This window comes from Elephas maximus, chromosome 6 (assembly GCF_024166365.1).
Source record: "Elephas maximus indicus isolate mEleMax1 chromosome 6, mEleMax1 primary haplotype, whole genome shotgun sequence".
NCBI classification, from domain to species: Eukaryota; Metazoa; Chordata; class Mammalia; order Proboscidea; family Elephantidae; genus Elephas; species Elephas maximus.
Genome location: NC_064824.1, coordinates 134,760,776 through 134,773,825, shown reverse-complemented (window position 1 = coordinate 134,773,825; position 13,050 = coordinate 134,760,776). Strand labels below are relative to the sequence as shown.

Genomic DNA, 13,050 nt, shown 5'->3' with positions numbered 1-13,050 from the left:
GAGATAGTTCTACTCTGTCCTATAGGGTCGCTATGAGTCAGAATCAGTGGCAACGAGTTTGTTTTTTTTTTGTTTTTGATTTATCTATCTATCTAGAAGCCTTGGTGGCACAGTGGTTAAAGTGCTTGGCTGCTAACCAAAAGGTCAGCAGTTCAAATCCACCAGCTGCTCTGTGGGGGAAAGATCTAGCAGTCTGCTTCCATAAGATTATAGCCTTGGAAACCCTATGGGGCGGTTCTACTCTGTCCTATGGGGTTACTGGGAGTCACAAGCGACTGAACGGCAATGGGTTTGGGTGTTTTTATCTATCTGTTTTATCTATCAGTTCTTACTGATATCTCCAGCTCTAACCCAGCAGGCTTCATCCTAGCATCTCCACTTCACTTGAAGAGGCTTCGTGACGTAATGACAGTAATAATGTTGTGTGTTGCAGGCAGGCTGTAATAAACTGCAATTCTCTCCTGTGACATCAGCGCCTTTTGTCTCCACATGACCTTCACTTGACAGGCATTTGGCTACCTGACATTTGACTCACTGAGATGAGTTGACATGATGCCTAAATGACACGTCAGAGTGCAGGCTCGTCCCAGACCTACCTGAGTCTGTATGGGCTCTAAGCTGAGCAGGGACAGAGCTGAGCCAGGAAGTCAGGGCTGACCTGGTGTGGGCCATCAGCACTGTACCCGTGCTCACGGTAGTGGTTGTGAAGCATCAAGAAGCTTTGAAATCCGTGCAGCTAGGATGAACCAACAGGGTTTCTCGGTCTGGTTTAATTCATGCTCCCCTTCTTCGGTGGAAAGTTAAATGAAGAAATATACGTTACGATGTGACTCACAACCCCAGCCAACATCAGAATCGCTGATGTCTAAGCCCCAACCCCAGAGATGGGTCTGGGAGGGGCCCAGACACTTGTCCTTATAATGCGAAGTCAGGCCTGGGAAGCGCTGAGCTAAGGGATGGTGTAGGCAAGCTTTACCTCGGCTTTTGGTCTTCCCTTGAGCTTCAACACCTGTCATCAATCCTGGAAGACATCATGGCCACCCAGCTCTTCCCTCCTTCATGTTCCTTGACCTTTCCTGCTCCACATCTGCCTCTCTCTGCATGGCACTTCCTCTTTAAAACCGTACCTTCCGACGTCTGTTCTGCAGAAGGTGGGAGCCCATGAGCTCATATCACAAAGGGATAATCTCCTTAATATATAAAGAACTCCTAGAAATCAATTAGAAAAAGGCTAACGACCCAATAGAAAAATGGCCAAGGATATGAAAAGCAAAGCAAATTACATATTGTTCTTATTGTTGGTGTTGGGTACCGTCGAGTCTATTTTTGACTCATAGCGACCCCATGTGGCAGAGTATAGAGCTGCCCCATAGGATTTTCTAGGCTGTCATCTTTACGGGAGCAGATAGCCAGGTCTTTCTCCAGTGGAGCCGCTGATGGGCTCAAACCCTGACCTTTAAGTTGGCAGCCAAGCACTTAACTGTTGTGTCACCAGGGCTCCTAAATTGTTTTTAAATATATGAAAATAAACTCGATCTCACTTAGAATGAAAATGACATTGATATAGGTACTATTTTTTACCAATCAGGGTTAGCAAAGATCTAGAAGTTTGATAATACTCTTTAGGTGAGCCATGAGGAGACAAGCACTCGTACACACTGCTGGTGAGAGTATAGTTATTAAAACTCCCGTGGAGAAACATGCAAACTCGTATGGGGGGCAATTTGACAATATTCATCAGATGCACCTACTCTGTGACCCAACCCAAAATCCCATCTCTGGGAATTTACCCTGCAGGTATGCTGGAGCATGTACGAAATGGTGGGTACGTATACAAACTTACTCATTGCAAGTTTTCTTCTATTAGCAGAAGATTGGAAACAACCCAAATGTTCATTATGTTAGGAACTGATTTAAAAAAGATAGTACATTCCTACACTGTCCCATACAACGCTCCCACACCCATCGTCTCTTCTTTAACAGGATACAGTATGTCTCAGGTTCAAAGCCAGTATCATGCTTCATGCGGAAACAGTAGAGGCATTTCCACCAAGTCAGGAACAGGCCTATCCCCAGAGCTACCAGTACCACACGAATGCCAGGATGAGTTAGCAATGTACTAGCGGTGCTAACCAAAGCAATTAGATAAGGGAAAGAAAATCAAGCCCAAACTCATTGCTGTCGAGTCAATTCCGTCTCATAGAGACCCTACAGGACAGAGTAGAACTGCCCCATAGGGCTGATGGATTCGAACTGCTGACCTTTTTTTGGTTAACCGCCAATCTCTTAACTGCTGTGCCACCAAGGCTCCAAAAGAAAGAAAGCACAGTTGTCAAAACAGGAAAGAAGAAAGTAAAACTTTCACTGTTTTGGAGAATAAGATTATACACCTGGAAAATTCAAGCCAATCACATGACAAACTCCTGCAAGCAGGAAGAATCTATTAATCACCAAAATCTATGTGCAGAAGTCAGCGGCACTCACCCTCCATCTTCAGGGTAAGGGGCTCTGGGTGGAGCAGAGAACCCCAGGGGCATGAGCCCGATGCTACACTTCGCTGCCGTAAAGCGAGTTCTTTGGCCAGAAGAAATGCTGTGTAAGATGCCACACTAAGAAGCCATTTTGAAGGCCAGCATCTGCCGTGCCCGCTCCAAGCCAGGCCTGCTCAGGGATCAGGGGGTCATGGCCTCTGCTGTCATGGAGCCACCCAGCAGGAGGGACAAACAAGGGGACCAACAGACACAATCTCAGGTCCCCAGTGCTGCAGGACCAGGAGGACTCTCTGGAATAGACATTATCTGAAGGGGTGGGGGTTGGCAGGTGAAGGAAAGACAAGGTTTTCCACAGCAGATGAGTTGAGCAAGAGAAGAACCACGAGGGCAGCTTCGGGGAAGACGGGCGCCTAGCCATTCCACGAAGAACTGTGGGCAGTCCTTCAGTAGCGCCAGGCTCAGTGAAGTGACGTTCCCTGACTTTGCACAGGGACGGGAGGGTGGGAGGAGGAGCAATGGGAGCACAAAGAACAGAAGAGAGAAACTGCTGGGGCACCAGGTTGTCCCAGGAGGCCAGGGCCTAGGCCGAGGGGCAGGAGTGACAGGGGAAGGCAGCTCCCTCTAGGACAGTGGTCCCAACCTCGGCTGCCCACCAAAGCCACCTCGGGAGATTCCAACACCAAGAGGCATTGCTCCAAGGGGAGGAGGGAGACCTCTCCATTTGGGCCTATCGGCAGGAGGGAGTGGCCCCTGCCCTTTGTGAAGGGTCTTGGAAGCCAAAGGGTAAAGTGGAATTTGGGTCAGGGGACAGAAGCTGTGGCTGGCATGCATGGCAGGTGTGTGTGTGTGTGTGCTGGGGTAAACCGAGGCAGAATTAGCCCAGCAAGGGGCCTTGGATGAGTGGCCAGAACTGCAGCTGGGCAGCTGGGGCTATAGGCCTGCTAGGCACAGCGAGCTGGAAAGCAGGGCGGACGGACCTGAGGAAACAGCTCGGGGAAGGGAGGCGAGACCCCCGAGGTCCCCACCTTGGTGGGACTCTCACTGTTTAACTAGTATGAACACCTGCCTTGAGCACAGTACTTTTTTAAGAACTATCTATATGGGATCAAACTGACAACAGCAACTCAATAGATAGGAAAATTCCGGGGCAGTGAGTTTATGTTAGTTGGTGAGGGATAATTCAGAAAAGGAGGGTGAGAATGGTTGCACAACTAAAAGGATGTCATCGCTGTCACTGAAGCGTACAAGTCAAATTGTTGGACTGGTGTATGTTCCGCTGTGTACGGTCTCAACAACAAAGAATAAAATAAAATTTTAAAATTCACATTCATGTAGAAGGGTGTCTACAGACGCCAAGCAATTATTAAGCCGTTGGCTGTTTCACACCCCTCTTTCTAACTTTGCTTTGTGATGCTGGGGCTAGAACTCTACAGACATTTCTGCTTGGCCAGCTGGTGTTCTGCTGGATTTTTCAAATAGGGGGCACATGAGGGAAGCATCAAAGCTGGAGGAAGAAAAAGGGACTCGTTCCTTCCCGCTCCCGTTGGCATTACTTCAGCATCATTTCTTCACCCTGCAGTAGGTGGCTCTCATAGCAGTAGTTGAATCCAGTTTGCGTTTTCCAGCATTCCCAGAAGCAGCTTCACTATCCCCTCAGACGTCAGCACCCATCCTCAGAGGTAGGTCTTCCCATAGCTTGATTCTGGTGTTTTCTTCTTGCTGTTTCAACTACTAACAACTCTTTGTATTGTTAAAAGAATGTGCATGGCTTATCTCCTGCTTGGACCATGACTGATACACACAGAAAGGAAATTTCTATCTATTAAAACTGAGTCTCAAGACACAATTGTTTTAAATTCTTTTTCAACAAACACAGAGGCTCTGCAAAGCTCTTCTTCTCCACGGTATTTCACATGGCACTGGTCGTCAGCATGCCCACCCGTCCATCTTCAGACTAAGCTACTTGGTCTAAACAAAACGCTCTGAGCTTAGGCCTGAGAGTGATTTACTTCAAAATAAAACCCTCTGAACTTCCTTCTATTCCAATATTTGTTATCCTAGGCTGAGAAGAGTTAAAATTAATAACTATATTTTGATATTAAAATTGTGTTTTGACAATAATATCAGAGTATTTTCATAATAAATTCCTATCAATGATACTGGCATTATCTGGACTATTCCACACATTTGTTCTGGAATACGCTTAAAACGGAGGCCCACACGCTGAAGGGCAGGATCAGTAGCCACCAACGCCCAGCAGCCCACCTCCCTGTATGAAAACGCCCACACGCTGGTTCTCGCTGATAGTTTCCATTTATTACCGCAGTAGACAACCGCTCAGAAAGTGCAACAGCGACCAGTCATCGCAGCCTCCGCTCCTTCGCCACGGCAAACCGGGGAGCGTCGTGGGCCACAGCTTTTCCCTGGGTGGGAAACTATTGCCACTGCCAGTGTCACTGGGAAAACACACACACACAAACAGAAAGATGGCAAGAGAAGGGCAATGGAGAGAAGTAGGGCCAACTGCAATTGGAAAGCCCAGGAAAGGGGTCCTGGGAGAACCGTCCCGACTGTGCAAAGGGGAGACAGACTCCCTGCCCCCCAGCAGCACCCTCACTTGCTTGTTAGGTTGGCCCTGCAGACCTTTTCTCCTTTGTTTCTAGAACGGGGCGGGGGGTCATGACCATAACTGTGCCGTATCACAGCGTAACAGAGGTCCACCGAGTCAAAATAAATGAAAAGACCTCTCAAGCCAAGTCTGCAGATAATCCCACGAAAAGTGGTTGGGCAGAGTAACTGGGAGGACACTGGGGGCGAGATGCTGCCTGCTGTTCTAGCCAGCATAGGCTCAGTATATTTTTGATGAGGAAAGACAACTTTCAAATTACGGCAACAGCAAAGAGGAAAGGAACACATGAAAGCTCCAGAAAACGTGGGACTCAAAAACCTGAACAAATAAAACAAAAAGCAAAATTATGGACAATACAGCAAACCACTCAGCCTGACAAAACCCTCACTCATGGACACATTAAACACACACACACACACACACACACACACACACACCCACAGTCAGGTAGATGCCCAGAGAAGGGCAAATCTCAATGTCTGCTCTCTTTGGAATTCTCACGGCAAATCTGAGTTTAGGCAAAAGTGAAGGCCTCCCTGCGGTCTGAACAAATCTTGGGGGGCTGCCTTTGCTCCCCGTTTCAGCCAACGCTGCTCCTATGTTTGCCTAAGCCCTTCCTAATTGTCTGGACAGCAGAATTCATTCTTCATGTTCCAGGAGTCTAAATAACTGCTAGATCTTCCTATCTGACCTAACGTCACCTGTAATGGAAGCACCTCCCTTTCGGCCCCTGTACTCCCCTTTTCTTTTAGGAAAAGCATCTCTGAAACAGTGGCAGCTAGAGGGTGTTCAGGAGTTAGAAAGTAGGAAGAGAGTAATATAAATACAGTAAGGAAATAAACGCCTATTACTCTCATGTGATTTCTCTGAGACCGGGTGGCTAAGGATCCCCCTAGCCGTCAAGGATATGTTTTAAAGAGAGGCCTTAATTTAAGGTACTGCAATCCTTGCTCACAAGAGCCAAGTAAGACAGTGCTACTTGGGAGGCTGCTGCAGGACTCTGCCTCGTGACTTCTTGGAATCCTAGCTGCTCTGCTGGCCTGACTTTAGTCCTTCTGGAGCCACATCACCCAGGTTCTCCATGAGTGACGGGCTATTCCTAAAACAGGCCTGCAGTAGCCTTCAAGAGCTGCCTGTCCAGACATCATAGGTCAGCATACACTGCTAACATACATACCAGGTGCTAAAGACAAAGGAGGCTTCCCAGCCACTGCAGACAGGCACAGTCATGCAACCAAGGCCATCCATCCAGGTCACCTTTCCTCCAGTGTCCCGGGTTCTTGACCAGGATTTATCATGGTAAACGTGAACACCTGGCAACGACCAGCCTGGATCAGCTGGTGTACTTCCCTTTTTCAACTGGAGGCACGCAAGAGTCCAGAGAAGGGCTACCCACAGGCCCTGCTCACGTGGGAAAACGACTGCAGTTGTTGCTCTCTGCTCCGAATCCTGCACTGGGAACGTGTATCATCACCTAAATCAAACTGGGCTCTGTGCCAGTTTAACTTACTGAGGCACACCTGAGCTGCCTCGGTGAACCCAGTGCGGCTCATTGGATTAAAATTCTAAGTGCAGCAGTGCCTAGGAAGGAAGGAGAGAGTGCCACAGGGCGGAGGACTGGAGGGCCTAAGGCAGGAGACGATACAAAACCCTGGACGGCCAGCACACCAGTGACACATGTTCAGAAAGTGGTAGGGCTGGCGGAGAGGGGAGAGAAATAAACAAAACGTCCGAATAATTTAATGGCAGAGCTAGAAGAGAGCATTTACAGCTATTCCGGACGCTCCGACAAAAAGCTTTTCCTGGGTGCACAGACATTCATAATACTGATAACTCTCAGCGGCAGCTCTGGCGCACACGCGGGGTCACGACACCTCGCACAGTATGAGAGCACAGAACGCCCAGCGGCGTCTGGACAGCACACAGCAAAGTGAAAGGCTGGACTCCCCCCACAGAACCCCATTAAAAAACAAAGTGTGTCTATTACAAAGTCACGTTTTCCGTTTCTCCACTTTATAAAGTCAGCGATGCTGGAGGCGTCTAGTGGAATCCCTCCTCCAGGAGTGAGTGCAAAACGGGAGCCTGCGGCTCAGGCCGTCCCTTCAGTGAGCAGATGGAAGGACTGGCTGGAGACCTCCCATCCATTGTGGACACACACACACACACACAGAAAACGATTATTGCCAGCTTGTGTACTTTCACAATGTGATTTTTGTATTTCGAAAGCTTGAATTGTCCCTGAAAGAAAAAAATGGGAGAAAATGGAGCATTTAATACACAGGTCATCTCTACACGACCACCCATTCACAGGCTCGAGGGCCCCAGGACACGCCCCAGCATCTTCCCTCCTTCCTGATCTAGCGTCAAAATAGTAACCTGCTCCCCAAGTCCCTTCAACAGCAAAAGATTAGAAACAACCCAAATGCAAATCTATAGGGGACTGGTTAAATATTAAGGCTATGGCACATTCTGATAATGTGACGCTGTGAGGCGTAAAACAATCCATAAAAAAAAAAAAAAAAAAACGAGAAAGCTCTCTACCAACATGGAAAGAAGTGTAAAACGTATCAGTAAAGGGGCAGGACAGTGCGCATATATAGTCAGCTACCTTGTGTGTAAGTGGGGGGAAGGGGATATATGTTCACATTTGTTCATATAGAAAGAAACCGTAAGAATACATGACAAATCAATACTAGTCGTTACCCGGGCGATGGGGCGGGGCGCAAAGTAGAAACTACACTTAAAATTGTTTTTTGAGCCATTTGATTGTATTACCTATTCAAAACACCAATTAACCAACTGAACATAAACACTTAAGTTAGCTGCTTACAAAAGGTATTCAAGGTGAAATCTGGGGACCCTTTTCACTTTGGAAACTTGGCTATAATTCTTGAAAAAGAGGGGTGTGCACGCATGTGTGTGTGTCGGGACAGGGTTGGGGACTGATTGTAAACAGTGTTCCTTTAGTTGTCTTCTGGGTGCAGACAGGCCTGACCATCCAATAGTAAGCTTTCCCAGTCACACTAAAAAGCCAATGGCTTTGCGGCTAATTGCCTCCATGAACAGATGCCTCCTTTGCTATGAAACCAGGAGAACTGGATGGTACCTGGCTACCACCACTGAGTATTTTGATCAAAGATTCTACAGAAGAATCTTCATCAAAAGAGGAAACTATAGAACAGAATTTCAAATTCTCATGGAATCTGGACTTTATGGAGCCACGGAGATTAGATGAACCCTTGAAACTACTGCCCTGAGATAATCTTTTAACCTTAAACCAAAAATAACCCCTGAAGCCTTCCTAACGCCAAACAATAGTTTAGCTTAACTAGTAGCAAATATCTGCCTGGAGCACTGTGTTCTTTTAAGAACCATTTATACGGGATCAAACTGACAACAGCAACTCAAAAGGTTAGATAGGAACCTTAGCAGGTGGTGAGATTACGTTAATGGGAGGAACAACTCAGAACAGGGGAGTGAGAATGGTTGCTCAGCTTGAAAGAATGTAATCGACATCAGTGAATCATACATGTAGAAACAAATTGGTGTATGTTTTGCTGTGTATATTCTCAACAAAATAAAGTTAAACAAACAAAACCCTACGGAGCACAGTTCTACTCTGACACACATGGGGTAGCCTTGAGTCAGTGCTGACTCAACAGGCCAAAACACACACACACACACACACACACACACACACACACACACACACACAAAACCAATGACTTCTTAGCAGTTCACTTTCCACATGAACCTCAAATCCCAGGGCTGGAAGGGGTGTTAAAGATCACCTAGTCTATCGCATTGACCCAGTGCTGAAACTTAAATTTGCCTGAAAATTTTCAAACAGAAATTCTCATTAACCTGGATTCTGGAATCATTATTTCACTTTCATTTTAAAGGGACATTTTAGAAACTCTGGCTTTAACTGACCTATCTTAAAACTGCTACAAACGATTGGGCGCATGGCAAGTGGTCCTGAGTAAGTTAATACTGACGGCAAACCGTGCTCAGCCCAGCCAAACAGCGTGTCCTCCAGCCACTGGCTAGCAGGTTCTCCTCCTTGACAGTGGCGAGCTGACAGGAACGACGGCCCCACTCAAGGGAGAATGGCTGCAGACTAGTACACCAAGAGGCTCACAGATGCTGTGCAGGTGAGCTCAGGCTTGGGAAGGAAATGCATTTATCTCAAAAGCTCACTGGCACTTTCCTAACTGGCATTCCTGACCATGGGCTCAAGTTGTCAATGGCTACTGGGCCCTTCCTACCATTCCTATCAGAGGAGCTAAAGGCAGAACAGAGACAGAACTTAATGGAGTGACTGTCTTTTTTTTAAATGCCGATGGTATAAATAACCTTTTCGAAAGGACAGACTCCTCTGAGGGGCCAGACGTTCTGAGTAGCCACCAAAGAAGAAGGAACTTATCTGCTTATAAAGCAGAGAAAGCAGGCATGACTGACGTGTGTGTGTAACAGCGAGCCCCCGTAGGGACAACGCACTGCTCTACTGAGCCTGCATCCCAGAAGACACTTTATCCTGCGTCCCTCTAATAAATAAAGTGATGTCAAAGGGCTGGACCTTTGCTCAGCATCACCTCTAGCCCCATACAACAACTGGCTAACAAGAGTGAATAGGAAGGCAGGGTACAGAAGGTGGAATCAGAATTTTCTGCTGATTGAATGAGTTCTCTATCTTGGAGTACGGGGTAGGGCGGACAAGTATCTGATCCAGCCCTTTCAGCTGTTCAGTGATGGAAAGAAGGGATTTTCAGGGCAGGTCATCACCAGAAGCAAGTCATCTTATCTTTTGGAAGTATTCCAGGCCTGTGCTGAGGGTGGTCCAGAGACAGAAATTCTCCTCTCTGTGACAGGAAAATGAAGAACATTCTCCCATCTTGGTAGGTAATATTCATCCTGTTAGCACAGATCTCTTTGTGATCAGAAAATCCATCGAGTCACAGTCGTTCTAAGGTCTATTTGCAAAAAGGAAGAGGAGAGAGAGTAGAAAAGCCAGGGGACTCCGCCAAGTTTGCTACAGTTTGGGGGGCATGACATGCTCCCGACAAGGACAGGCTGCAGCAGGCTGGTGGCGTGGGGTCCTCTGGCTTTGGTCTAGCCTTTCTACAGGAAGTGGGTTGAGAATAGCTCGATGTCACCAACTCCAGTCTGAGCAATCTGTTCACCTCCAGCCAGCTGGGCACTAACCCTTGGCCCTACCCCTCACCCCAGAGACAGGGGAAGGAAGAGTGGGGACAGGAGGCAGAGGCCACAGGCTGATACAGTTGTTTTTAAGATGGAATCCTGTTCTTTTAAGAGCAAACTAAAATTTAGAAAATCCAGGGTGACTTCCAAAAGCTAGCCCTGTAGCCCCCTCACAGTGTGTGATGGGTTATGCCTACAGTACTGAGTAGGACCCAGGGGCTAAGGCCCCAAAGGAAGCCACAGGAGGATTCTTCCTCTGATGCCTTCCCTTTGTCCTGATGACGGAACCTCAGAAACACCAGAGAGCCCCCACCCAAACTGGTTGCCAACATCACATTCCCAGATGTCTTGGGGAAAACTGTTACCCTAATACTATGAAACAGGTTTCTAATCTGCTCTGTCTCAAAACCATCTCTTCTAGAGAAATGGACAATAGGTTCAGACTCTGGGAACAATGAGCTATGGCAGGGTTAACTCCAAGGTGGACGACAGAGAGGCAGCCGGTCATGCAGAGAATGCCCCCTGCCCTCCTCTGAGCTACCTACCACAGTGGTGCATCCTCCATGAGCCCCAGGTTAATTCTAGGTCCTCAGGTAAAAGCTGAGTCACCCCAGGTGGGACCTCATCTGAGTGTCAGCTCTAAAGAGTGGCTCTGAAGGGGCACTCACCCATCGGCCTATACACTTAAGGGCACCGAGGTCTTCAGGAGAGCACTCTCTGGCTGCCAGTTGTCCACCCACAGGCCGCCACCAGCTTCTTCCTCTCTCTCTGCACATTAAATAAAACTGCAAACCCTTTCTAGGGACGGGGAGCAAATTTCTAACCAAGAGGTTGGGAGTTCAAATCCACCAGGCGCTCCTTGGAAACTCTATGGGGCAGTTCTACTCTGTCCTATAGGGTCACTATGAGTCGGAATCGACTCGATGGCACGGGGTCTGGGTAATCTCCCACCAAGTGACCACTGCCAACCTCACTCCCAAACCAAAAACACTGCTCTCCAAGTGCTGGCACAGAAGTGCAAGTAACCACAGTCTCCTGCCAGCAGCAAACTGGAACTTGTACTCAAGGCCCAGTTAAAGGACAACACTTATTTGTAATAGAGGCCAAATGGAACAGTCCTAAAATACTAGCTATCCTGTGCAAAACCATAAAATATCAACTAAATTGAGGAAAAAAGTATTTGTGGTTCTAAAATAATTATTTAAATGAGAGTTTTTCTACCAAATTTCTCCAAAGATTATGATCTGCTTGGGTGTGGGACGAGAAGGTCAAAGGGTCAGAGACTGAAAGGGCAGCTCAAACATAAAAATGAGCTGGGTGTGCATCTTTCTAGAATACATCCCGCACTCAAGCAAGAAGTCAGTAGAGATGGAGCATGAAGTCCTTTTCAAGGCTGTTGGAACTCTTCTGTCTGGACTCTAGCGCCTTCTCAGACGTCCTCAGCTGGGCTTCAAGCAGTGGCACCCCTGAAACAGGAGGTGCTCCCTCGGTCTGCCTTCTCGGCTGACATGGGCAGCATCCTGAGTGTGTGCGGGCACTCAGGGCTCCACAGAGCACTCAGACCCTGGCCGCCTGTGCTGACCCTCCAGGGCCATTCTCTCTCTGCTGGCCTGTCAGAGGGGGCGGGTCTCCTGTTGTTGAAAACGCTTCCTTTCCCTCCTGGGAAAGGGTAACTCTGAAGCAGCTACCTCAGTTGACAGTGCTGCTCCAATTTTAGAATTACTCTATCTCTCAGGGATTGGGGTGGGGATGGAGGGCAGTGGATGGCCAGGAATACACTCCCACCTCATCTGTTTCTCTCACTCAGAATAAATTTACCCAATTCCCTCTGCTAAAAAGACAGACAAGGACTCAGGACCCTCTGAATTGAGATACAAGTATCTTTTGAGTGACCACTCCAGCTGACCCTGCCTTCATGATGCCATGCCTCTCCCTGCCAGGTAACATGATGGTCTACCCAGCTGTACCATGGCCTAAAACCAGGTCTCTTTCATGGCCCTGAAATCTGCCCCCAGGTCACTTTCATGGCCGAAGCTCCGAGTTTACGTCACTATTTCCTCGGCCTGACAAACACCACGAACCAGCAAACAAGAGACACCTCTCCCTCTCCATAGTGGGGCCTGTGGAACAGGCCTGCAAGGTACCGGATGGCTTAAAATGGCCATGCCAGGGAGAATGCAAAGCTCTGTGGCACACTTCTAATCATGAGAGGCTGGCCTCGGAAGCCAACTGAAAGATCTTCCAGTCCGTGTGACCTCATTTTCCAGTGAGAAAATGGAGGCACGGTGAGGTCACGCAAGCCGCTGGGAGCGCACCGTGAGCTGACCCAGTGAGGCCAAGTCCCGCGGTTCCGGACTCAGGTTCTTCTGAGTCTGCAGTAGGCTCGGTATCGGCCAAGGTCAGGCTGGGGTAACCAGGAAAAGCCCACCCACCGGGGAAGGGGTCCTGTGGCTGAGAGGTATGTCACAGGGTTACAGAAAGATAGACAAGGCCCTACCCTGAGTGTGACAGACAGAGGGGGAGCGTCCGATCAGCGGCCGCTGCTGTTCACCAGGCCATGAAACTCCTCCCAGGCCCTGGCAAACCAGAGACAAAAAAACACAATAGCACATTCAGATCAAAAGCTTTTCAACAAAGAGAACGCAGACACAATAACCCACACCCTGTTTCGGATATCCTCCAAGTGGGGCCCACAGGTACCTGGATGCACAGTGGCCAAGGCTTTCC

General features: G+C 48.2%; 1 protein-coding gene across 3 annotated transcripts in view; it reads right to left on the bottom strand.

The window, feature by feature from the left end:
- Nucleotides 1-3,286: 3,286 nt before the first annotated feature.
- The window catches only part of EIF4E2 (eukaryotic translation initiation factor 4E family member 2), a 35,307-nt gene continuing 25,543 nt past the window's right edge, over nucleotides 3,287-13,050 (bottom strand). The window contains exons 7-8 of one of the 3 annotated variants that reach the window (XM_049888459.1): nucleotides 12,821-12,899; nucleotides 3,287-7,359 (exon numbers count right to left, since the gene is read on the bottom strand). In XM_049888459.1, the coding sequence (XP_049744416.1) occupies nucleotides 12,854-12,899 (46 nt within the window). In that variant the 3' untranslated portion in view covers nucleotides 3,287-7,359; nucleotides 12,821-12,853. The other 2 variants (XM_049888460.1, XM_049888458.1) reach the window with 2 other exon arrangements.